At 53.0% G+C, this 26,705-nt stretch overlaps 1 protein-coding gene across 1 annotated transcript; it reads right to left on the reverse strand.

Moving 5' to 3' along the window:
* Positions 1-381: 381 nt before the first annotated feature.
* LOC133350527 (DNA excision repair protein ERCC-6-like) lies at positions 382-24,978 on the reverse strand. The gene is given in 25 exon segments (XM_061564900.1): positions 382-2,775; positions 2,959-3,264; positions 3,991-4,063; positions 4,273-4,447; positions 4,823-5,021; positions 5,023-5,666; positions 6,473-6,618; positions 7,176-7,270; positions 8,634-8,753; positions 9,224-9,334; positions 9,671-9,949; positions 10,207-10,302; positions 10,626-10,742; positions 11,459-11,635; positions 12,025-12,195; positions 14,659-14,797; positions 15,275-15,433; positions 16,032-16,169; positions 16,771-16,914; positions 17,284-17,464; positions 18,000-18,536; positions 19,299-19,410; positions 19,842-19,968; positions 20,134-21,045; positions 24,955-24,978. Coding segments are annotated over 24 exon segments (5,397 nt in total). The 5' UTR covers positions 21,042-21,045; positions 24,955-24,978; the 3' UTR covers positions 382-2,532.
* Positions 24,979-26,705: the final 1,727 nt, after the last annotated feature.

A 26,705-nucleotide genomic window follows, 5' to 3' on the forward strand; every position in this document is an offset into this window, starting at 1 on the left:
GCAAGTTTAATAACAGCAATGGCAAGGTCAAAAGGTCATCGCCGCCGATGCTGTTGAGACCATCACACATCTACGCCATTGCTCTTTCTTCTGCCAGATCCCACTGCTGTTTAAAAGTCGGCACCATCCTTCACAGTCCACTCTTTAACCGACTCATCATCAATCCAGCAGTGGATCGATCACTGGCTGGTGATGGACGTGATCAGCGACACCGGGGGGAGCGGGTAGCTTGGGAAGGACACGAGGGAGGGTTGTGTCGTGAATGTGCGCAAATGTGCCGGCGTGGCTGAACGAATGGAACGAGACGTTTTGCGTCGATTTTCGTTCGTCATCATCGTCGCAGTACCTGTACATTGTTACATACGAGAAGTGACGTAATGCAATGATCCATTATACTTTATTTTTTCTTTAAATACACACAAACCACAACATCCAGAAAACATTTCCGCATTTTTTGGCAAAGCCAATACTGTCAGAGCAAGATAGCCACCGATGGCCGTGTAAAATGTTTACCGCCTCGTATATAAATGTCTCGTATAAAATGACACCCGTAATAAAAAAAAACTCTAGTAAGACATCAAGTGTTCGTAACATTTCGCTTCACAATTGGACAAGCACTGAGACCACCAATGATCAATAATGCGATCAAATTCATGTTGACAGATCTTTACGAGTGAAAGGATATCGGGTTAGGATGGAACAACTTCATGAGACTAGCAGATTTACGGCTCCATAATAGCACCAACGGTGGAGCAGTGGCACAGTGGTTGGCGCACTGCACTATGAACTCGGCAACTTGATTTCAATTCCCAGCCACGGTTAACATCAGCGGCGAGTGACGTCTGAACCAGTCATGGGTCACTCTCTCCCATTCACCGTGTACTGTTGAAGTACGGCACGGTTAGCCCGCATGACTGAATGTTTCCTAGGGAGGCCTTCATCCAGCGGTGGATTGCCAAAGGATTGTAAAATACTATTAGCACCAAGCGCACGCAATGTTTGCTCCAAATTCTACACGCAACCATATTCCCTGCAAATAAATTACTGGAGAGGAAAACTCAAGTAATGCAACGGTTCTTTTAGCGACACCTGTGATTAGCAGTCATTGGCCATCAGCTGGCTACAGGTCACAGCAATGGTGACGAACAGACAGATTGATACGATTCATCGTTTAAAAATCGGTTCTTAATGCTCATGATAAAAGGTGATAAGAAAAAGTTCGGCCCTGCGATTGCTTGCTGCCTCCACAGCTGGCAGGACGGCCTCAACCAGAGTGAGCTCTAGAGAGCCCCTCGAGAGGGTGTTTTGGCCTACTCTTCCACATTGGCCAGAGGTCTTGGAAGCGATGGAAGTACCCACAATTTAGTCCATCGCACGCGAACTGCGACTAAGTGTGGTCTACCCATTCCTATGATACACCCATCTACTCAGATGTGTAAGAGTATATAAAGTACAATTCATACAAATTGTATGCAACCGGTGCATATTACACACACACAGGATAACGAAGCAAATGAGACATGCAAATAACGGAAGGAGACATGTAAAAAAAACGAGACGAGCAAAATAATTGATTCCTCAACCAAACCGCGACCCCCAAATTGCAACGAATCGCAAGGAATCGTGGGAAGCGGAGGAGGGTTGGTGAATGAGGATGTGCCCTTGGTGAGTTAGTGTTACAGTAAACGTGTTCAGGCGAGACAATTAAACTACAAACACACAAACAATGAACTACAAACACACAATGTGTCGTCAGGGCCATTGCCGTTTGACGGCACGATGCAAGATGGCACCATCGGAATTAATTTGGTGAAAAAGACCTTTTAAAAAAGTTTAATTTTTCTAACGGATGCACGCTTCATAATCTTGACATAATAATATTCCTTAACGCACAACGACACAGGCCAGCGTCCCCACACAAACTTGAAAACCAACATGCTCGTTCAACGCGAGCGCGACGTGCAACACGACAGCACGCAATCGTGAAGACGGAAAGACGGCGGATTGGTAAACGTAGCGTCCATCCCACACTCATCATGAACGCGGGAAACCCGCCCGACGAGTCACGGCCAGCATGACGCGGCTGGTGATGCTGATGACGTCATCGAGCCCCACCCTCCATATGCCTCCAGTTCAGTGGCACGCCCTCCGATTAGCACTGTCGGCTAGGTGCGGTGCGAAAGAAGTTCATCGTAGAACTGAGAGTGAGTGGAGTCATGTAACTAAGAATGGAATACTTAAACAGCGTCGCGATGACAACAAAGTCGCCACGGGTTGCCAGTTCGATAACTCGACTAATCGGACGGCACATGAAACACAGTTGGGAAAATAAGCCTCACCACTGTTCCCACGTGTGCCGCTGGACAGGAAGTGATGGGCGGGGTTTGGTGACGTCATCGGCATGATCAGCCGCGTCACGCTTGGGCACGGCCGGCCAGTCGGGCGGTTTTCCCCGGCATTTCTGAAAGCGCGCTTTGACCCCCACCACCCCCAACCCCCCGTGACGTACGAACAGACACACGGGCAGACGTGCTAGCGGTAGTCGGCGCGAAGTTGCCACATCCCCAGGCCCGTGGAGTCGCGCTCGAACGTGCACAGGCTGCGCAGGAGCTCGCGGAAGACGGGCGAGTGCTCGGGCGGCACGCGCTGCTCGAACGTGTGCAGCAGCTCCTGGGTGCTCGCCCGGCCGTCCTCGGCGCCGCCAAATGCCACGAACGTGCGCAGGTCCGACAGCAGCTCGGAGAACTCACTCGGTGGCAGAGAGGAGGAGGGCACCTGCGGCAGATGAGCGGGGTAAGAGGAAGGGGGGTGGATCGGGTGATACGGGCGGTTGACAATCGTAATTTGTGCAATGTGCAACGGTCTCAATCGAACTTAACCCAGTACAGAAATAAACCTGGGGAGACCCGGACGTAAGGGTGCTGCGAGCGATATAAACGAGCGGCAAACATTCGTCACCTGGCTCTGCTCATCCTCTCCGTCCTCCGTGGACTCGAGTGCCCGCGCCAGCAGCAGATGGTTCCGCGTGCGCATGCGAGCCAGCACTGTCGTGGACACGGGGTGCAGGGTGGACTCCAGGTTGCCCAGGCTGCTGGGGGCATCACTCGCGTTGCTCCAGCCAATGATGCCACCGCTACTACTGCTGGTGCCGCCACCGCTACCGCTTGCAGCTCCTTCATCCTTTGTTCGTTCCGGCTTCTTGCCGAACCGTGGAGTCTGCGAGCTCGTGGGCACCGGGGAGTCCTTGGGTACAGCTTGCACATCCTGGTAGTTCACGTGCATGATAAAGGAATAACAAGTCATCCGAGCAAGCCCGCGCAAGATGGTTCTCCCATTTAATTCTTGCTTTATTGCGACTTCACGAGTCCTGAACTGCGATTCCGCCATCTCAAGATCCGGCTCCTAGGCGTAAGCTGCCCAGCGTGCTAACGAGAGAGAGAGCTACGGCTCTGGTAGGCCTCTACGATGATTGTAACCTCTAACCTTCCGATTTGGAAGTTGTGAACCGACGCTTTAACACGCCACACAAATGGGCCACCAAAATAAACTTGACTCCATTGAAACTGCCGTGTGGGTAGACGCGACTGTACGACTGTAGATGAAGAAGCAAGGGAGTGGCAATCGTTCGGCCCAGGAAATCAATCTCGCAAGATAGGACTGTGTAAACTATAGGGTTATGTAGCCCAGCAAACAGCCGATGACACCTGTTATTATTCCTGATAATCGCCTACCCAAGCACTACCACAGCTCACCCGTGCTTAGATTCCAGAGAACTGACAGGATTTCAGATTGTTAGCGGGGGGGGGGGGGGGGGGGGTAGTGTGGCAAAAAGCATTGTTGTACAGTATGACTATGCTCCAACGTCTACGCTTACCACCTTCACCGCGCTGCTCATGCCCGGCGTAAAGAGGCGCCCTCATCCTGACAAAAGGGGCCGAGCGCAAGTACCAAGTGTGGCGATAGGGGCAACTTCACGCAAGAGCCACTCACCCTGCACTTCTGTGATTGTGGTTTAGCGGCCTGGGCTGCCACCAACGGCAGGGGCTTCTTCCTCTGCCCAAACCTTGAGATGTGATAACAAAACAAACACCGATGTCAATAACCGGCCGAGCAACATCCGCACGACACAACAATGCGCCGAGCGCCGACGGGAAGCCGTTCAACAGTTGCCGAGGTCACCCAGGACTCCGATGACTTCCGCCGATTAAACATCGTGTGGGTCAGGGCAAGTTGGCGCGCGAAGCCACTGGGGGCGGCGTGTCGTTGACCGACCTCGCTTGGGGCCGCGGCGGCGGCGGCGCCGCGCTTGCCGATCGGTAGTGCCGGCGCGACTGGCGGAGCGCATGCATCGCATCGCGAGCCACCCGCGTCGCCTCCGCCTCCACCAGCGCGAAGTCCGGCCGTGACGAGTTCATGATCGCGTCGTGCTGCATCGCGCTGTGGATTCCTGCGCAGGGGGGGGGGCGGGGGGGCGGGGGGGGCGGGGGGGCGGGGGGGCGGGGGGGCGGGGGTACGACCGGGCACGAGCGTCAAGACTCGACGCTCCCAGGTGGCCGGGCGGCTCGGTGGTCAGGCAGACCGCGCTGGCGTTGCTAAGATCCTGGGGGCTCAAATCCGAGGTTTCAGCTGCCCAACCGCGTTTAAACCGGGTTCTTAAATGAAACGAGTTACGAGGAGCGCATCTTCGACACGCCCAGCGCAAACAGTGTTCGTCGCACGCGCAGTACCAGTGCACACGCGTGGCAACCAAAACACGTGGAGAAAAGGCGACGGTGCGAGTTCTAACTTCGTGGAGAAAGACGCGGGCGTGTGGCGTCCATACCCGACTTCTTGAAGAGCTTCTCCAGAACGTAGTCGTCGGTCTTCCTGCGGTCCTCTCGCTCCTCCTTGTCTCCGCCTGCTGCCGAGGCCCCCTTGAACTCCGCATGCCTCACCAGGTGAGGAATTCGCTCCCCCTCAAAGCGAACGCCCTTCCGCTTCTTCTTCGACCTCCCGTCGCCCTCGTCCCCGTGCGCGTGTCGCCCGCGCTCCGCTTTCCGCGCCCTCCACGTGCTTCTGCTTCTCCCTGCGCTTGCGGTGAGCGGTGACGTCACCGCCAGCGCCGCTACCGCCACCGCCGCCAGCCGTGGAGTCGCTACCGCCGGAAGCAAGGCGCGCCGCCAATCGTCGCGCCATTTCCCGCCATGCCTTCATCTTGTCCTCCGACACCACCGAGGAATCTTCTTTGGCATCTCCTCCCGGAGGCGTCTCGCTCGTCGTTGCATCGCCGCGCTCAGTGGTTCTCCCTTCCGGCGCTAGCTGCACCGCACCCGCGGGACCGGCCTCTCCACCCCCGCCGTCTCCGCCTCCGTTCATAGACGGCAAAGGAGTCTCCCCCAATCCCGGGCTCGGCTTCGCTCGGTCGGCTTTGTCGGAATCTTTGAGGCCAACGCCGTTTGTCGCGTCCGCGTCGATGACGAGGTCTCGGGGAGGGGGCGCCGCCTCGCGAGGGTTCGATCGCCGGGGAGCGGCGGAGGCTGACGAGGAGGAACCTGGAGGACGCCGCTGGGCGGAGCGGTGCGGTTTGTCCGGTCTGGGCACGGCGGCGTGTGGGCCGTGACGCTCGCCGGAGGAAGCGTGCGGCGGGCGATGCGGTTTGATCGGGACTCGCACGTCCGAGCCAGTGCCTGCGGCGCAGAAACAGAACAGGACGTCGCGGCGCCAGCTTGGCTGTCCACAGCACACACAGCGACGTGCACAGCACGCCGGGTTGGTGGCGCATTGCGTGCATGACCCAATTTGTTTTTGTAACTGTGAGTAACATTTAATTTCAACTTGTGATAATGGGCACGGCGTACTTTGCCGAACGACTTAAGTTCACATCGCAGAACAAACAAGTGAGGCTGAATCTCGGCGGCCTGGTGGCGCAGAGGTCACAGCGCTAAGCTGGTACCTGTTGAGAGCCTGGGTTTTAAATCCAGGCAACTGCCTCGTGATTAAACTGGGTTATCAAGTGTAGTGAGTTGCTGATGGTTTAATCCCGGTTTACCAATGACAGCTAAACTATTCAAATTAAAAAAACATCGAGTTTACTGTCATACTATAAATGCTATTTTGTAGCAGCAGGGCAGATGTGAAAGTTCTGCCCCCACTGCGGATCAGAGATCACTTGAAGAGAACTTGGAGGTATCTCTGTGATATTTGTTTCCGCAGGCCGTTACATAACATGAGGGGTTGCACTGTTCTTCGAGAACAACATGACATTGAATTACAACTGGGAAATACAAACAAAAACCACAATCATTATACTTAACTAATTGAACCACGATGGCAAAAGTCATCACGATGCACTTAATCCCGAGGGAAGCGTTACGCAGCCTAATCACCGCCTCTATCCAAACGCGGAACGACGATCACATTGCTCACGCGGGCGATGACAACAACCCATCGCTAAACGACGAGGATGGCTCTTGTCGTCGTCGTCGTCACGGACCTGCAAAGAGGGCACTGGTCTCGGTGCTCTGCGACGAGTCGGGGTCGGTGAGAGCGAAGAGCTCGAAGAGGTCATTGGCTTTGAAGAATCGCTGCTGCCTGGGGTCCTTCAGCACGCGGTTCGTCAAGAACTGCTTGAAGATTTGCCTGATGGTCATCGGGAGCAAAAAAAACACAAAGCGTGCGTGTTGAGCGTGGGGGTGTATGTTTGCATGTGCATCCCGTGTGCGTGTGACCGAGTGTGCGGTGACAACCATTCCCTCGTACGCTATCCCAGCCTTAATGGGTGCTCGTTAAGAGCACTTGACCCAGCAGTCTGTTGTAGGCTATGCAGGCGACCTTTGTCTTGTTTGCATATGCTCATGTGTATTTTTTGCCTTCGTATATGCTTTTGCATGTGTATGTGTGTGTTCTCTGCACTCGCACACATTGTGCGCGTCAACAATTGCATTATCATAATACAATTCTCCATAGATTCAACAGTCCACTTGCTGTACTGGCATCTCCTGATCATATTTCAGCCCGGCAAGTGCGGGAATTTACAAATCCATACGTGATCTACCGACCTTTGCATCCAAAACAATGGATTGCAGGCGTGGACGACCAACTGAAGGGGACTTGAGCTGACGAACTCGCAAAGATGAGTTCAATACTGGACCGAGTTAGCGACCAGGAAATGATCACGTGACTGCTAGCGGCTGCACCTGTGGTAGATCTTTTCCTCGATGGTGCCAGCCGACACGAGGCGGTAGATGGTGACCTGGCGCAACTGCCCGATGCGCCAGGCTCTCTCGCGGGCCTGCAGATAAACAACAAAGACAAAGATCCCCCCTTAAGCCTTAACAGACTTTTTGGGCAAGTGCTGTTAGCAAGCACCTATGAAAGCCGGCACGGCTCATGAAGGGGACCAGTTCAGATAATTGTAACTGGTGTCGGTAGTGAGCGGGAATCAAACTCGGTCCGCCGAGTTTGTCGCGCAGTGCGCTAACCGTTGCACCACCGCTCCCAACTGCACGTAAACAACACACGCACACACACAAAGACAAACCCCCATATAGACCGATGGGATATTGCTGCCCACCAGCACCCAAGTGCAGATGTTTACACATCACACGACTGGGCTCATCTCAGGCTTCGTCAACTCAGAGGAGATACCACTTGCCAAATATGTTACCCATGGATGGGAATTTAACTCGGGTCAATATGTTTCAGACCAAGGGGGTCAGCAGAGGAGAAAAAAACAACCTCCACGCACACACTCAGCCTCTAACGCCCACGGTCTCATCTCGGCACCTTCCTGCAGCAGATACATCCTACACAGTATTGGTAATATAAGGGAGAAGCATGGGTTAGATTAAATCGGCAGTAGTTTCACATTGCGGTTGTTTACCCAGGAAACCCACGAAAATCTTTTTTTTAAGTTGGGTAAAAGCAGGCGATGGGTGCTGCGTAGATTCCAATCGAATGATTTGCAGGGCGATTCTTTTAAATGTGGAATATTTTTCATTCATGACGCCGGGAAACACACCATTCCACTGTGAGGCCCATAGCACGCATGGTGATGGTTATTACACGGCCACAGCAGTAATCGGAGCGGCCGCTGGATTCCGAAACGTGAGCCTTCCCCACACCATGATAATAGGTTTTTCCCCTTTTTTCTGGCAACAAAACAGGTGCTAAGATTTTAAACACCAAACTGAAACCTTTTACAAGGAATCATGTCTGCATTAACCACAATGCTTGTGGTCAGAATGCAAAATAAAAACACACTCTGATAATATATGCATTGTCCTTGAAACTGATTGGTCCACACCAGAGACGGCTTTCTTTTGAGCCTCGTCTCAAACGGTGTTAGACCAGAGGACGCCAAAAGGCGTGCTCTGGTCTAACGCACACACCAGTAGTATAAATAAAACACAAGTTTAAGTATGAATACAATCTTACATGCTCTTATAAAATATTAAGTTTGTTTGATTTTAAACCTGTAATTGTGGAATGCTTTGATCTCGTCTGCCCGCCGATTTGCCCCTTGTAAACGAGCTTCTTAGCTCAATGGGCTTTACTCAGGAAGTAAACTTGAGAATCCGACCAAGGAGCAGCAGCAGCGTGGCTAAAGAGTGGATGGGGCAGGGGGGGTTGTGGTGACGAGGGAGCGCACGTACCTGAGTGTCGGTGCTTGGGTTCCAGTCGGGGTCGAAGATGATGACGCGGTTCGCCCCCGTCAGGTTCACGCCGATGCCCCCGACGTGCGTCGTCAGCAGGAACATGAACATTGACTCGTCCTGCAAGATTCAATAAAAAAAAAATATATGTGTCACATGAAATGCGTTTTTTTTTAAACGCTTTCCCAAACAAAACTTTGTTTTAGAAATTATTCAATCTTTCATTTAGCAGCATGGAAGGCGGCAATCAACGTTGCCTGGTTTTCTTTCGGGAATAAGGACTTTATTGTAACGCAACTCCGTATTCAAATTGCGATCGTAAGGGATCATCTTATCAGAGTTAATGTCCCCCGCTCCCCATTAGGCACAGACAGATAACGTGAATGCATAATCGCCTTAGAACCTGAGGAAACGTTCAAACCCCGTGAAACAAAAGGAACACACATGTACACGCGTGAGCTAAAAAACGCAAACATGAAGCAAATCGCAAAAGACCAAGCATGGTCCCGAGGCCCAAACGCAGGCTTGAGCGTCAAACGCGGGGGCGTGATGCTTCGACGGAAGGCTGGAAGGTGCGACGGTGACGGCACCTTGTTGAACTTGTCGATGAGCGGCTGGCGAGTGGCGATGCTCGTGGTGCCATCCATTTTCATGTAGGAGTAGCCTTCGCCCTGCACAAACTTCTCCAGGATGTCCAGCATCTGTCAGTCGGGGACGGTGACAACAGTGATCGTTTCACGACGTGTACACGTATGTATGTTGAACTTCTTTCGCGCCGTACGTAGCCAACCGTGATAATCGGAGGTGCGAGGGAAAGGACAACTAAAAACAAAACGCAGTTCTGTATGTACGGAGAACTTGACACACAAATGGCACAATCTACATGGCGCAAGCTAAGTTATTACCCGACAACGGCTACAACAGAATTTGTAACCTGGGGGTTCCAAATATCATAGAGTATTCTGACACTTGGGTGCAAAAATGCTACGGGGCTCTCACACCGGCTCCAAACCGGCCCACGGCGCTGCCGCCGGTACCTGCCGACTCTGCGTGAAGAGCAGCACGCGGTGGCCCTGCCGGCGCCACATCCGCAGCAGAGCCTCCACCACGAGCAGCTTCCCCGAGCGTCGCCAGTAGCCGAATCCAGCGCCGCGCGTGACGGCGGAGGCAGAGGAGGTGGGGTCCGCACCTCCTCCGCCGACGCTGGCGATGGTCGCGACGGAGGGCGCCAGCTCGTCGTCCTCCGCGTTCAGGCCGCCTGTCAGCAGGTCCGGATGGTTGCAGATCTTGCGCAGCGTTATGAGCGCCGAGAAGACCTGGAGAGGGGTGGTGGAGAGGTAAGTGGGGGTCGACGCTCATGGAAGGCTTTAACGGGTACGCGCGTAGGAATGCAGGCACGTACACGCCACATGTGTGATGATTTGCACACCGAATCCTGGGCGATTTTTGTGATCGTTGGATGTATGGGCGGTGTGGCGAGGCGAGGGAACGGGTTGACTCAAGTGTAGTATGGTGCCGTGCAGTGCAGTGCAGTGCGGTGCAGTGTGGTGCAGTGCGTTGCAGAGTGCCACACCTGTCTCTCCCTGCTAAGGACCTGCTGGACTTCGCGCGAGTCCAGGAATTTCTGGTAAACGGCGCGCTGCTCGTCCGTCAGCCGGCAGAATAAAACCTGGAAAACAACAACAGCAGCAGTGGTGAACAATTATACAACAGCTCGCTCATACACACACAGGCTGCTCTAGATACACATGTGCACTCTGCTCTTTGGGCCATTCTACATATAAATACAATTACAAAACAAGGGGAGCATGCCCCAGAGGATGTTCACCACGGAGGTAGTGGTGACATCAGCTAAGCATTACACCATTCAGGTTAAAGCTGTTGTGATATTACATTACCATGGGAATGAGCGAAGTGCACAGAGGCATTTACATAGCAGTGGATAGTTCATAGCTGTGACCGCTGATAATGATATTTTAAGAGAGCCTTCACCTGCTCGTTCTTATCAGGAAGCGCCAGGTTGACTTTCACGTCGGCCTTCATACGGCGGAGGAGGAAGGGCTTGATGGTGTCTCTCAGCACACAGGCACACTTGTACGCTGTCTGCACCTGACAGGCGGACACAGAAAACTCTCACTGTAAATCGCGACTGTCACGAACCCGGACGATATGAGAGCAATAATAATACATGGGTAGAATCACAACAACAACAATTTACAGCACTTTCGTCATTCCACTCCTGCCACTGTGTGCACCAGCCCCATCATCGCCCAGTGCCGATCTGTGGGTGGGGCAGCTGAACGCCACTGTCTGCCAGGTTGGTGGGGGGGGGTGTGGAAGGGGGGCAAGCGGGTGGGTGACAATTTCCCCTGGCACCCCCCCTCCCCTACAAGGTGGTGAGCAAGCTTCTCCCTACCAAACGGAACTTTCAAACAAGTTTGTTCCGCAGTTTAGACGCACAACCGCCTCGCTCGCTTCTGTTACTGCAGGAGGCCCTTGCCGAGTGACAGAAGTGACGGAGCGTTGTTCCTGGGTGGAATATATTCCCGTCCAGTACCCGATCGTTGCGGACAAGAAGCATGCAGCGAAGAACACGAATCATCTGCGGGCCGTTTTGAAGAGGTAAACCTCGCGTGGCCACGGGCCGTATGAAATGAAGTCACAGAGCATATGTGGCCCACGGGCCGTAGGTTCCGTACCTCGACGAAGGTGGGACAAGAGCGGACAATTGTCGATACGCACGCCGTTGGGAGAGGGGCGGGGGAGGTGCGCAACCAGGGGGTAGGGGCAGGGGAGGTGCGTGACCCGGGGCGCGTGGGACGAACCTGCACGTCGGAGGCGTTGGAGTAGCCGCCCTGTGTGATGGGCACCGAGAACTGCTCCATGAACACGGGCAGCGTGCCCAGCTTCCCCGGGAAGACAAAGTCGAAGAGCGACCACAGCTCCTTCAGGTTGTTCTGCACCGGGGAGCCCGACAGGATGATGCGGTGCGGCGTGCGGAACTGCGCAAGAAATAATAACGCAGTATTATTATCATCGGATGTGTTGGACGCGTGGGTTATTTCCTGATACTTGACCACGTTGGTCAGTGCGGGTTGGTGAATTAGGGCCCCGGACCATTTCAAATTTCACTCGCCACAGAGTTTTTCCATACCGCCGGTTTCTTCGTGCAGTTTGCGAACCCCTGCACTGCCCAACTAAGCAGAAAAAATTCTCCCTCCCAGCGTTGCGGCGAAATATCACAAATCTGGATCGCAAGTCAAAAAAAACACGATTCTTTCTTTTCTGGTTTTCATCATCTCATTTTTGTTCCTTCTACATTTTCGTTGTCGCCTTGTTTGTACGAGCGGGGCGGCCCGACAACGGGGGTGGGGGGGCGGAACACCCCCACCTGTTTGCACGCGACGGTGACGGCGGCGTCCGGGTTGCGGATCTTGTGCCCCTCGTCGAGGATGACGTAGTGCCACGGGTGAGCGCCCAGCGTGTCCTGCATGAGTCGCACGCACGAGTACGACGTGACGAGGACTCCGCCGCCACTCGCGAGGTCGTTCACCAGACGCTCCTGTCGCAAACACGTCACCGGGGGACACGCGTCAAGGCTCGGAGACAGCGGCGGAGCGGTGTATGGCGCGGGGCCCCGAGAAAATAATTAAATCTCTCTTCTTCTTGTCGTATGGCTAACGTAGATGCAGAACAACGATGACAAATTCTCATTCAGGTGGTCAGGCCAGATAACCGCGTCAGGAGCAGCGAAGCGTATCGCAGTGATTTCTCCTTCGTATTTGTGGTTCGGGCATTTCGTCGTTAAGTTGTTCTGCTGTCTGTTCTGGATGACCACAAACGCACACTGCAGAGAATAATTAAACAGGGCCCCCTAATCAACACCAACCCCACCCCCCACTCGTCTTCATAGCCTGGTGCCTGGTCCCCCTCTGGCCGGTAGACCGGACGCAGTTGTTTCATTGGCACTCAACGAACAATCTTTGCAGGGTACAGAGAACATTTCGCAACTAGTTACGTATCGACATCTCCTGGGGTCTGTATGTAACACAATGAACTTGCGAAAGAAACTTTCATTGCGGTCTGACCAAGTCAGTCAAGTCAATATGAATGAAGACGAACAAAAAACGCAATCGCCACCGAGAAGTGGCGACGCCAATTAATCGTGTCGACCTTCCGACACGAGGTAGTCCACCGTAATTCACGTGCAGATTCTAAGAGCTCGGTGGGCAACTGCGGTCACTCGTATGGAATGTGACGAGTGACGGCACTGGTGAAATGACACTAACAAACAGGCAAAAATATATATATACGGACTCTCGTAGGCACACGCGCATATACGCACGCACCAACTATTATACATGTCAAACTAATCTCATTCTGCCTACTGGAAAAAATTTTTATCTGCATTTCTGCACGGGTGCCAAAAAAAATCCCACTTGCGTTTAATGTCATACTTAAGGATCATTACCAGATGTTTAATTACAGGAACTAATTTGCGCTCATTCCGCAGGTTGTTAAAACAAAACACGATAACTCTGCGCATATAATAAAATCCACATTCAAATGCATGTTGTGTTTTTTTATATCCACCCCCCCTCACCCCCCACCGCGTAAGTCATTTAACGATGGATTGATACAACAAATGCGGCGGTAATCCTTGTTCTTGTTTATCTACAAACTGCAGGGTCAATGGCGGGTGGCCGTTCTTTTTGCCGCGGAAGACCGACGGAGTTCGTTAAGCCGTGGCGGCGCTCCGCACGCTGGGGCTAATTCGACCGCGCCGCTAACCCGTCAGATAACGGGCATCAATTCCCGACCAAAATTCATTTCTCCTCCGGCAAAATTAGATTCTCCTTAAAAGTAGGAAAAATAATAACGACGACGATAATAATAATAATGGCAATCTAACCGCATTTACATGCCTTCCCATTGTCGGGCGCAGGAAAAGTCTTGCGGCTTATCCTCCAAACGCGGCTTAGCCCGCACTCATTTATAAACTGACGAATGTCATTATTTCCGCTAATAGGGCTGCCAATAAGCCAGCACCTCTGCCCAAAGAATTAATTTTTGTTCCTGCCCGAGCAGATTATTGAGCCATTGTAAAAACAGGATGCAGCCCCAAAATAGGGGGGTGAGGAGCGAGGGGGCGGGGGTTATTTAAATAACCTAATAATCTTGGCCGAGTGCCGTTTCCTCCGCACTTGCAGCGGCCGCTGGAAGTTTAACGAGGCCCACGGAGCCCTCGCCCACAATGGGAGCCCCTAATTTGGAATGCGTTTTTACATCCCCGCTCACGTGAGCAGCGCGACATGGACAAGTCCATTAAGAGCACAATGGCGATGATTAGTATTCGCGTGAATTGGCGGCAGCGAGATGTTGTTTGCGAGGCTTGGTAAACAAAATAAAAAATTGCCACCGCGTAGCGCATGAAGTTCAGGTGCGCGTACTGCCATTTTGTCATTGCACTGCTGGATTGAAGTCTCCCTGCACGCCGTGGGGATATTTGACCATACTTCACCACGCCGGTCAGTGAGTGAGTGTTGGTGAAGGCAGGAAACACGGACGTGGAAGCGGAACAACATAATATACATATTATGCATGCCGCGCGCAACACCGGGGGTGGCCGTTTCCAAAGGAGTGCCCGAGTAAATCGAATAACTAAGGGCGCCACGGTGGCGAGATGTTAACCACCTCGCCTGGTAAACAGGAGGTCGCGAGTTCCACCCCAACCCCAACGCCTGCTGTATATTTGAAAATTTGCACGTCTCTCTCCCCGTGGTCGCGTGGATTTTTCTCCGGGTCCTCCGGTTTTTGCCTTCACATTTAGAAACATGCGTTTAGAGTATTTGGCTGCTATACATTTGCACAAGATAAGCCATTTAGTTGAGCTATCATTTGTGGCCGGGTCACTTCTGAAAAAGAGCTATATAGCTCAGTGGGACCTAATTTAGTAAAATAGTTTAAAAACTAACCACGAAAGAAAAGCAGTCACTCCATCGACTAAAAATCCGGCCCTCCTCACCTTCTTCTTCCCCGAATAGGAGCCGGACTCGTGCAGCACGGCCACGCGGAACTGCGGCCACCACGTGTGGAACTCGCGCACCCACTGCTGCATCACCGTGGTGGGACACACCACCAGCGACGGGCCCAGCCCCTCGTACCTACACGCAGGGCAGGGCGGCGGCAGGGGAACACGCGCAACGTTGGCACGCACTCACGGCATTAAAGCTACGCGAGTTGCATATGACATTTATATTTAATGCAAAATAGTGCACACGGTTTGAAATAAACGCGCACGTTAAGAGCCGTACAATCTGTGCGCGTGCGCGCATGCTGCTTAGAATCGTCGTGATTAGCATGCTGCGCTACATTTACGGCCACGGCAGACACCAGTGGGGACTGGTATCATAACGGGTACTGGGACTTGGGAGATATTAGTCTTTGTGTGTGTGCTTGTGTGTGTGCTTGTGTGTGTGTGTGCATGTGTGTTCGCATGCACGTTTGAACGTATGTGCGTGTGAGAAAACGCTCCAGGCTGTCCAGGCTAAACCAAACAAACGCTCCAGGCTGTGCAGTCTAAACCAGGGATCATTGTCGTTGCTCACGGCGCTCTTGAAACCCCACCCAGGCTGACTCACCGATACCCAAGACCCCGGGTTCTCAGTTTGCTGTGGCTGAGCCCGGCCAGGAAGGCGATGATCTGCACGGTTTTGCCGAGTCCCATCTCGTCCCCGAGAACACCGCCCGCCTGCTTCACGTGCAGCTCCCACAGCCACTGCACGCCCGTCTGCTGGTACCTGCGAGAGCACACGGGGTCGCGCGTCACTGAGCACTGCTCATGAGGGCCAGGGTCACGTCGGGCCAAGTCATGGTCAACCACGTTCAAGCGACCCGCGACCTCGACCATCCAACACCAGCACCGTTGTCTGTCGCACAGCAGCGGTTGGCGTCGGCAAAGGTTATTGGGACAAGAAGGCCTCCCTTAGATACCTTGCAAAGTGGACATGACGATTATTGTGGGCCTGATCACGTACGGGTATATCAGTGTCGCCACAATGTGGCAACCCTACCTCCCCCATGGGTGGGGAATTATGCATTCGTCTGATTGTGAAATGCGGTGAAGTCCAATCGTCACTCTCATCAGCGATCATTGCCCCACACGTGCAATCGGTATCTATCTGGCAACCCCAGACGCCATCAATGGGCTTCTCTAAACTGAACACGCTTTTCAAATTCCCTATGGAACAAGTAGAACAAAAAGAACAGCAAGAAAAACAACAACAAGAATCAAAAGAAGAATGAGAAAAGGTGACCGTACTGTTGACGAGTCCGGAATCGGCTATACAACACTGGGGAGGGTGGCGTCTCCGCATGGCACTCGGTGGCGATGCTCACTTGTACAGCTTCTGCCAGAGGCTTGCGGGCACCTTGAAGCCACCCTCAAACTCCACGTCACTCTCCTCAGACTCGGTCGCGGAAAGTCCCTCCTCGAGGCGCTTCTTCTTGGCGAGCAAGCGGCCACGGTGCCAGCGTCTGCCGAGAGAACGCACCGCGGACCACCGCAGTGACTGCACCGCATACCACAACGACGGCGACAAGCCCCACGCGGCAGTTGCTCTCGGCACGTACTCGTCGCGCAAGTCTCTTGAGGCTGTGGTCGCGATCAAAAAAGCGAGTCGTGACGAATTATACAGCCAAGTAGCGCAGTAGGAAAGACGCAAAGTAAAGTGTACGCACAGCCAGGCACGCCACTCAGTTGTTGTTCTCATCCCATTCCAGCGGAGTGTCCTGCCCCAGCCCCCTAAGGACATCCGCCGTGGAGATGGAAGGGTTCGTGTGCAGGATCTGGGTGGATTGTTGTACCCCATGTACTAGAGAACGGCCAACGGAAGCAGCTTTTCAGAACCACTTCTGTGGTGCCTTCGGGTAACTATGGGGGTCCCTTATCCAAGATGCCCCACCTACACAGAAATGTTTGTGACAAGGCAATGGATGATTATGACTTTGACGATTCATTGGGTGATGACGGTGGATAATAATTGATGCAACAGATCTAAATGATAGATAAATACTGATGATGCAATGGATGACGGATTGATGCAGATCAAATGAGCGCTACCCCTGCCCGCCTCACCGTACACGCTGCTTGTACTGTTCTATGTCGCCGTCGTCCGGGTGACGTTGGAAGCGCTTGCTCTGAAGCTTGGGGTACTTCTCGTCGTCGCTCTCGTCTGCCAGTGACCCGTGTCCAACTCGTCCCTTTTTTCCTCTGGGTCGTCTCACCAACACCACCGACGACAGAGCAAACGTAATTTTTTTGTTGTTGCTCATGACGCATGCATCAAATCACACGTGCAATATTCACAGTTTATGGATGTTGAATGAAAATTCTAAGTTCATGGTACATTTAAGTTAACGTTACTTGCAAGGTAATTGAGAGAAAACTGGACAAATTCCAGCCACAAGAACGAGACAAAACGTGTATGGAATTTTCGAGTAAAATCTCGACTCCAAATCACGACTCTGAATCATGACAATTCTATAAACCGCTTGGGGGGGGAGAGGGGGGTGATTCAGTGATGTGCCAGGTTGGTAATTCTAACCGTCACTTATGTGTCAGTGTGCAGCACTGCTGTTACGTCTTCACCTGCTCCTTTTCTTGGCCTTATTTTCAGACTGCAGAGAATCTTCCTCTTCTTCTTCCTCATCGTCATCATCATCGTCATCTTCCTCCCCAGCCAACCAGTCTGGATCCAACAAAGTGTCCTTGGTTGCAGAGACAGAAGCGTTGCTGTCCGAGTTTGCCCCACTCCCCTCAACACAATCTCCTGCAACCAGACCGACCATTTTCCATTGCTCTTCTGCTAGGGCAACGATTCACAAATGTATATGTTCACATTGTTTCAGATGCACAATATTGTTACAAGCCTTTGCCTTGCCGAGGACTGAGAAGGACTTTCAAGTACCTTTGGTGAGCAACCACGTGTTTATTTAACACATACACACACACCTTACCGTTCCTTATCCATTAATGGTAATGCGCAAAAATGATATGCATGCTGACCGAGTGTAAAGAGGCCCTTGCAGTGACAAGGTGAATGAGCACGCAACATTTTTTAAGATTAGTGCAGCCAAGTAAGATGCTTGCAGTGATGGCTAAACATAGTTTATGGGCCGTTTCAAAGTGGCAAGACTCAAGTGGTCATGGGCCACATGAAATCAATCTGCAGGCTGGGCTGTGGATTACCCAACCCTCTATGCAGCACACAATGTACAAAAAAAAGCATCATTGTGAACAATTTGATGCTCGTCAAATTTATGTAAAGAATCGCCGTCAACACTCGGGCCTGCAGCATGCCTCACCTGTGCCCAAGGCGCGTGCCGCGCCACCATTCTCCCCGGCCTCGAGCTGTCCCGACATCCTCCTCATCCTCCTCCTGATCCTCCGGCTCCTCCTCTCGTCGTCGTCATCCACACACCCATCTCCGCCTTCGGCCTTCCTCTTCACGCCCGGCTCACCGTCGCCAGCCGTCCGTCCGGCCCTCCCGCCGGCAGTCTTCCCAAGCGAGGGACCCGGGTCGTCGAGCGCTCGCGACGCTTTCCGCCGTCGCTTCCGCGCCTCCGCGACACGGCTCTTCCGCGTCTCCCGCAACTGGTCCTGCTCCGCCATGTAGGCCTCGAAGCCCGACATGGCGTCGCCGCTCAGCGCCAGCCTGCGCGGTTTGTCCGGCGGCGGAGGGGGTGCAGCTGCCGATGACGTCACCGCGCTCCCGTCGCTGTTCACCGCAGAGACGCGTGTGCCGAAGGGGGTCATCTGCCCCGTGCGCACCAGCATGTCCCACTCGCTCTCCTGCACGGGCATCAGGTGGCTGCCCAGGGATAATGGTGCCGAGGGTTCGTCTGTGCACGGGAGTGGGTGGATTGTTAAAGAGCGTTGGCGTTCGCTGGCGGTTTACAGGCAGCTTGCGGTGGTGAGAAACTGGAATATATTTGCGTCGATGAAACTAACATGCTCGTATATTTTTTACCACTGAAAGATATCACTGTTAAAGAAAAACTAAGCGCTATAAGAGTTGGATTAATAAAAGTAAGTGTGTTTGGGAAGGACACGAAAGCAAAAGGGATGAGGAAGGCCGATGAATGAGACTGACATTAAAATAGCCACTAATGGGAAAAATACGATGAAAAAAATGACCAATGTGGATATGAAAAATACGTGATATGAGGAACACTCTTGAAATTGAACATTAACCCAAGGCACAAGGCACAGGGATTCTGCGCTACACACCGCATCACTTTGTAGTTTTTACACTGGTTGGTAAATTTCAGTGTGCTTCATATATATAGTTTTAGGGGGGGAGGGTGGGCAGTGTCCAGAATAATAAATAAATCAGGGTGGGTTCCCATTTAGTTTGAGTTTCTTTGCTTTGCGACACAGATCATACCCCGTTCAGTCAGTTGCCTGGCTATTTTACAAGCGAGATCTGTGTTGCGGGAGCGCAGAGTAAAGAGCCCTTCAGGATTTTACCGCGTGTCATTTGGCCCGTTATCCAGCACAACGGGCGTTAAACATCGGACGGGACGCTGAACGATACGCGGCAAAAACTACATCGAGGAGTCAACTTGATAACAAGCGTGAATCAATCGCGCGCGAACACGAACCTTCTTCGACCTCCTCCATTCCAAGCTCGGCCTCCAATTGCCGAATGACGTCACTGCCCAGCATGGCCTGGAGCTTCTTCTGCTTGGCATTCAGCTTCTTGATTTGGTTCTCCTGTGAAGAACACCTCATCTCAACAAGTAGCTCCGCGCTGGCACGAGCGAAGCCAGGGGAAGGAACATTTCTATCCGTTGAGATTTTGGGAGGCCGGTATGGAGCGTGGTGTTGTATGCGGCAGGAAGCGTTGACTTTGGCGTCAAACGGGGAATATCAGTTGGTGGTAGCAAGACAAATTAGGAAGTTCTAGAGCAAGTTCAGGAGAAGTCAAATTAAAAAGATGCAGATGTATGTTGGGAAAGAGGCCAGGACACAGAAAAAAAGCTGCTGCTTGATGACTTAAATAAAAGGGTCACGTGCAGCTAAATGAAGCTGAAGATCAGACATGGTGAAGGTCGTTGAAGTTAAGGACCCACCAGTGGGTAGGACTTAAAGAGAGAGCTGAGCTTTGGTAAGGAGTCACGACCTGACAGAGACGGTGCCCTGACCTTGTTTTCCTTCTGCCGCTTGATCGAGTCGAGACGGCGCGTCAAGTCTTTGCTGGCATCCCCAGGAAAGCGAGGCTTCACTCGCGCCATCGCCTGGTCGATTTGCTTTAACGTGGAACAGCACGACCTTTAGGATAAAAAAAACACGCAGCAACGCTACTACTGACAGCCCAAACTATTAGAGGGAGGTGATGGATTGCACTTTCAAGCAGCCAAAAATTGGGCAACTGTTTAATTGCCCACTTACGCAGACAGCAGCCGCACTTCTTATGCCTTGTGCCAGTGGACTGACCTGAGGTCGTCGAGCACGGACTTGTATTCGTTGAGGGCGAGGGCCTCCTGCGCTCTCCTCTCGGCGCTCAGCTGCTGGTCCACCTGCTCCAGGACGGCGGCCTCGAGCGCATGCTGCTCATAGACGCTCACCCCCAGCCCCTGCAGCTCGCTCGGCTGAGACTGCACGGACAGCTTGGGAATGAGCTGCCGGTCGATGTGGATTCCGTGGCTCCGAGCTCCGCCGCTCTTGGGCCTCGTCGACGAATCCTCGGCCGCCTCCGCTGCTGCCGCCGCCACTGCCAAAGCCATGTCATCGGATGGCAGGAGTTCTACCGTAGGGTTCCGGGGTGGGTCTTTAAATGAGGCGCCATCGTCTGAAGGGACGAGTTGCCCATCGATGTGAATGTCCGGGCTGCAAACTCCACCGCTCTTAGGCCTCGTCGACGACTGCTCGGCCGCCTCCACTGCCACCGCCAAACTCACTGTATCCGGCGGCCAGAATTCTAGCGAAGGCTCCCCGTGCGGACCTTCGGACGAGACACCATCATCCCATGGCCCGCACGGGAGATGCCAATCGCCGACCAGGGCGGGGCGGTGTCGTGACGCCGCAGATGGGGCCAAGTTTGGAGCGGACGTGGAAACCGTGGGGTGCGGGGATGAGAGACGGCGGTGGAACCCGTCCGAGAAGAAACGCTCATTGTTTCCATCATCACCAAACTTGGCCACCAGAGCCGAGAGGCCACCGAGAAAAGCGGTGGCGTCGGTGCAGAGCGAGTCTGTCCGCAGCGGGGCGCCATTTCTGACGGGGCTGGAGTTACGCACGGAGCTCTCGACGGAACACGGCTCCGCAGGGGGTGGCGAGCGGGATTCGGTGTCCTGTGGGGATTCTACGTCTTCGGTTGGACTCTGGGACGAAGGTTCCAGCATTCTCCTGTCCTAATCGGATGCAGAAATTACTGGGGATGATGGAACCGGGACATCATCATCGCCTGACCACGCACAAGCCAAAGAGCGAGAATGTAGCATATTAACGATCAGTGCACTGAATGCAATTACAGTCGTAGTAATTATTGCTTAATACAAAGTCTAAATTCAATAATAAGCGAAACATGCTTCACAGCCATGCGACATGAGTTATAGAACATTAAAAAAGAATGGTTATAAAGTGTTTTTACATGGTTGAAATACATGAAACATAAATACTTCCAAATATTTTAACATTGACGAATGACGCGCTAATACTGTGAGATGTGTGGTTTTTTCACGACGTACTTTGGTTTCTCGAACGTTGCAAACGCTCAACAATGGGTAATGGCCAAACATCCGAATGCAGGATACTAATTAAAATGAGTTTATAAGTAAGCACTTGTTTTTTTTTCTAAAACATAATAAAGCCTTCAATGTTTTTTTTAATCTTCAAATAAGTATTCAGTATATAGTGTACACTATAGTTACAGTATAGTTAAACGCGTAGGCTTTCACGACCAATATTATTCATAATAAAAGTTTTTGGGTTTGATCGTGTAAGTATAGATGTGTCGTAACCCTCCACCACCCGACACAGCCAGTAAGGTTCGTCACGTAAACAGAACGCGCCAACTAGTTACTGTCTTAATTTGGAGCTTTCGTGACTGCAGGAATTACTCTTTGGTTCTTTCGGTAAAGTCACGTATAAAGATAAAAAAAAATATTATTTAATTTATTATTTTATCTTTATAGGTGACTTTACCGAAAGAACTGCTTCAGCTCACCGGCGTGGAGAGTAAATCCACAACATTGACAATTTTATAGTATACTTAGAACATCAGGCAGTACCAATTCACATTCAATATCTGCTCCAGTAAGTCAACGACCTACTTGCTGTACTTGCCTCAGCGTCTACCCTCGTGGTCCCCGTTAAGAGGGTGTGTCACAAAATCTCTGCGTGATCCACCACCCCTCCAAGTATTTGGTGTGACAGAGAGGGCCACCACCAAGTCCCAATATTCTGTGTGGCACTCCCCTGTACACGAAAAAGCTACGAAAGGCGCAAATGCATAAGGGGCCGTCCATAAATGACGTTACGCACCTGGGGGGGGGGGGGGGGTCAGACATTTGTGCCGATGTATGACGAGGGGGGGAGGGAGGGTTTGATGAGACGTCACATCAAAATGCGCAACTTTAAATACATATTTATTAAATAATAATTTTTATTTAAAGCTTTCGTGAATGCAGGGATTCATATTCTTGGTTCTTTCGGTAAAGTCACGTAAAAGGGAAATAATAAAATATAGTTTTTCTCCATGGGAGAATGGAGAAGCATAAATTGTGTAAATATGATTTTGGGGGGGGGGCAGAGCTTTGTGACGTCATATTTGAGGGGGGTCTAACTTTTTGTGACGCCATGTGACGAGGGGGGAGGGGGGTAAAAAATCGGCCAAAATAGCGTGACGTCATTCATGGACGGCCCCAAACGCTGCCAAGTGGCAGTGTGTCGCTTACGTAAATGTGACCGTATGACTCGCTCGTTTCAATACAATCGATAGACTTCGACACTGCGGGGTTATCGGGAGCTTGGCGACGTCTCAGCTCCCTCACCAAACCTCGCAGGATCATCCTCGTGGCACAAGCAGCTACACATGTAGCCACGGACTCCGCACTTTCAAGGGACCCCCGCGCTAAATGCTTTCAAGCTATCAATTTCGGTTCAGTGATTCTGCACTTGCTCTATTACTATAGTACTATACCGCCTTTAACCTGTATCAACGACTGGGTGTTTAACGTTAGCGATTTGTCCTATTATCTGGCTGTATATAAAATGAAAACAATACCATTACTTTCCTACCTTGCCCTGGGGTCTACAGGAAGGTCCTGGGTTCGATCCCGAACCCTGACGCTTGTATATGTGGAATGTGCGCGTCTCTCTTCCCCGTCGATGTTACTCTGCGGGTGTTTCTCGACAATGAAGAATCAACGTCAACGCGTTTAGAGTAAACCGGCTGCTGTACAGCTCCACGCGACCAGAGACACTTCGTTGAGCTTCTGAAAAGGAAGCTTCAATAGGCCCAGTGGAGCTCGCCTGCTAAAGCACAACATAGTTTAGCTTTAAAGGGGCTCTAAATGACAACAGTTACACAATGGGCATTTAATTATCCCACGCAAGGCCGCTCCTAGCACAGAAGAACCTCACAAAGCGGAATAATTCACCTCCGCTGATGCAACCAAACAGCGACCTACCACCCACACGGCCAAACTGCTGACGATTCGATCGTGAATCGTGAATGTAATCGATAATAATAGGGAGATAACGTGATGAGTTTAGCACCGGCCGATAACCACAGCAGTCATTACAATACAAAATACGTTGGGTGCTGTTATGTTGGGTGCTGTTAGCAAGCAGCGCCTATGAAGGCCGGCACTGTGGCACACGAGGGGGTGGGTGGCCAGCACCACGCCCGGCCGCCTTTGTCTCCCCAGTGGCGATGTTTACTACACACCCAGTCTACCTAGGGGAGGCCCAGGATCGATTCAGATGATCGTCATCGACGTTTGGTGCCTGTGAGCGGGAATCGAACTCGGGTGGCCAGGTTCGTAGCGCGGCGCGCTCGCCGCTCACCCGACAGCTCCCCACAGTAACAACAACAGCGCAAGCACGTGGCGCGATACACTCACACTGCCGCCCGACTAACATCCCACCTATAAACCATGGGTCACGTGACACTGTCCCATATACTTGCCCCCCCCCCCCACCTCCTTGCCCCCCCCAACCTCCTTGCCCTCCCCCCAACCTCATTGACCCCCCCTAAAACTCCTTGCCCCCCCCACCTCCTTGCCCCCCACCTCCTTGCCCCCCCAACCTCCGTGCCCCCCCTAACCTCCGTGCCCCCCCCAACCTCCTTGCCCCCCCAACCTCCTTGCCCCCCCCAACCTCCTTGCCCCCCCCAACCTCCTTGCCCCCCCCCAACCTCCTTGCCCCCCCCCCAACCTCCGTGCCCTCCCCCAACCTCCTTGCCCCCCCCAACCTCCTTGCCCCCCCCCAACCTCCTTGCCCCCCCCCCAACCTCCTTGCCCCCCCCCAACCTCCTTGCCCCCCCCAACCTCCTTGCCCCCCCCAACCTCCTTGCCCCCCCCCAACCTCCTTGCCCCCCCCAACCTCCTTGCCCCCCCCCAACCTCCTTGCCCCCACCAACCTCCTTGCCCCCCCCCAACCTCCTTGCCCCCCCCCAACCTCCTTGCCCCCCCCCCAACCTCCTTGCCCCCCCCAACCTCCTTGCCCCCCCCCCAACCTCCTTGCCCCCCCCCAACCTCCTTGCCCCCCCCAACCTCCTTGCCCCCCCCAACCTCCTTGCCCCCCCCCAACCTCCTTGCCCCCCCCCAACCTCCTTGCCCCCCCCCAACCTCCTTGCCCCCCCCCAACCTCCTTGCCCCCCCCCAACCTCCTTGCCCCCCCCCAACCTCCTTGCCCCCCCCCAACCTCCTTGCCCCCCCCCCAACCTCCTTGCCCCCCCCCACCAACCTCCTTGCCCCCCCCCACCCTCCTTGCCCACCCCCCAACCTCCTTGCCCCCCCCCAACCTCCTTGCCCCCCCCAACCTCCTGCCCCCCCCCAACCTCCCTGCCCCCCCCAACCTCCTTGCCCCCCAACACCCCCCAACCTCCTTGCACCCCCCCCCCAACCTCCTTGCCCCCCCCCCCAACCTCCTGCCCCCCCCCAACCTCCTTGCCCCCCCCAACGCCCCCCCCCCAACCTCCTTGCCCCCCCCAACCTCCTGCCCCCCCCAACCTCCTTGCCCCCCCCAACCTCCTTGCCCTCCCCCCCACACAGCCCCCCCCAGCCACGTGACCCCCTGTGAGGGACTCACGGATGCCGCCGACTCACGAACTCGCTCCCGAATCTCTTTCAGTCGCCTCCCCACCCCTCCCCACCGGAACCACGTGACGCCGGCTACCGGACACACGTGACGACCTTCGCCGCGCCCGCTTCTTGATTGGTCCACCCGCTGGGCCCCCACCTTCAACGTCACGTGAGGCGCGCGTCTCTGCTCGCTGATTGGTCGAGCGCGTCGGTGGGCAATGCGTGGGCGGGGCTACGACGAGCGACTCGACAAGGTGACGTCACGCGTCCGTGACGTCATGTAGCGGTGCTTCGTGTATTAGAAAAAAACTCGCAGCGTTTGTCAACATCACCGCGTGGTATTAAAGGGAAATACATAGAGGGGCTCCTCGACTTACGAACGAATTAGGTTCCAGAGGTCTGTTCGTAAGTCGATCTGTTCGTAAGTCCAACTTTACACCCGTCGATTCCAGACATGTTGTACGGCGTGTACAATATGTAGATGCCACTGGTTCTTCACGTTCTGCAGATGTAGATGCCACTGGTTCTTCACGTTCTGCAGATGTAGATGCCACTGGTTCTTCACGTTCTGCAGATATAGATGCCACTGGTTCTTCACGTTCTGCAGATGTAGATGCCACTGGTTCTTCACGTTCTGCAGATGTAGATGCCACTGGTTCTTACGTTCTGCAGATGTAGATGCCACTGGTTCTTCACGTTCTGCAGATGTAGATGCCACTGGTTCTTTACGTTCTGCAGATGTAGATGCCACTGGTTCTTTACGTTCTGCAGATGTAGATGCCACTGGTTCTTCACGTTCTGCAGATGTAGATGCCACTGGTTCTTCACGTTCTGCAGATGTAGATGCCACTGGTTCTTTACGTTCTGCAGATGTAGATGCCACTGGTTCTTACGTTCTGCAGATGTAGATGCCACTGGTTCTTCACGTTCTGCAGATGTAGATGCCACTGGTTCTTTACGTTCTGCAGATGTAGATGCCACTGGTTCTTCACGTTCTGCAGATGTAGATGCCACTGGTTCTTTACGTTCTGCAGATGTAGATGCCACTGGTTCTTCACGTTCTGCAGATGTAGATGCCACTGGTTCTTACGTTCTGCAGATGTAGATGCCACTGGTTCTTCACGTTCTGCAGATGTAGATGCCACTGGTTCTTCACGTTCTGCAGATGTAGATGCCACTGGTTCTTCACGTTCTGCAGATGTAGATGCCACTGGTTCTTCACGTTCTGCAGATGTAGATGCCACTGGTTCTTCACGTTCTGCAGATGTAGATGCCACTGGTTCTTCACGTTCTGCAGATGTAGATGCCACTGGTTCTTTACGTTCTGCAGATGTAGATGCCACTGGTTCTTCACGTTCTGCAGATGTAGATGCCACTGGTTCTTCACGTTCTGCAGATGTAGATGCCACTGGTTCTTTACGTTCTGCAGATGTAGATGCCACTGGTTCTTCACGTTCTGCAGATGTAGATGCCACTGGTTCTTTACGTTCTGCAGATGTAGATGCCACTGGTTCTTTACGTTCTGCAGATGTAGATGCCACTGGTTCTTCACGTTCTGCAGATGTAGATGCCACTGGTTCTTTACGTTCTGCAGATGTAGATGCCACTGGTTCTTCACGTTCTGCAGATGTAGATGCCACTGGTTCTTCACGTTCTGCAGATGTAGATGCCACTGGTTCTTCACGTTCTGCAGATGTAGATGCCACTGGTTCTTCACGTTCTGCAGATGTAGATGCCACTGGTTCTTCCGTTCTGCAG

This window comes from Lethenteron reissneri, chromosome 34 (genome assembly GCF_015708825.2).
Source record: "Lethenteron reissneri isolate LAM-NWPU_2019-01 chromosome 34, ASM1570882v1, whole genome shotgun sequence".
NCBI lineage: Eukaryota > Metazoa > Chordata > Hyperoartia > Petromyzontiformes > Petromyzontidae > Lethenteron > Lethenteron reissneri.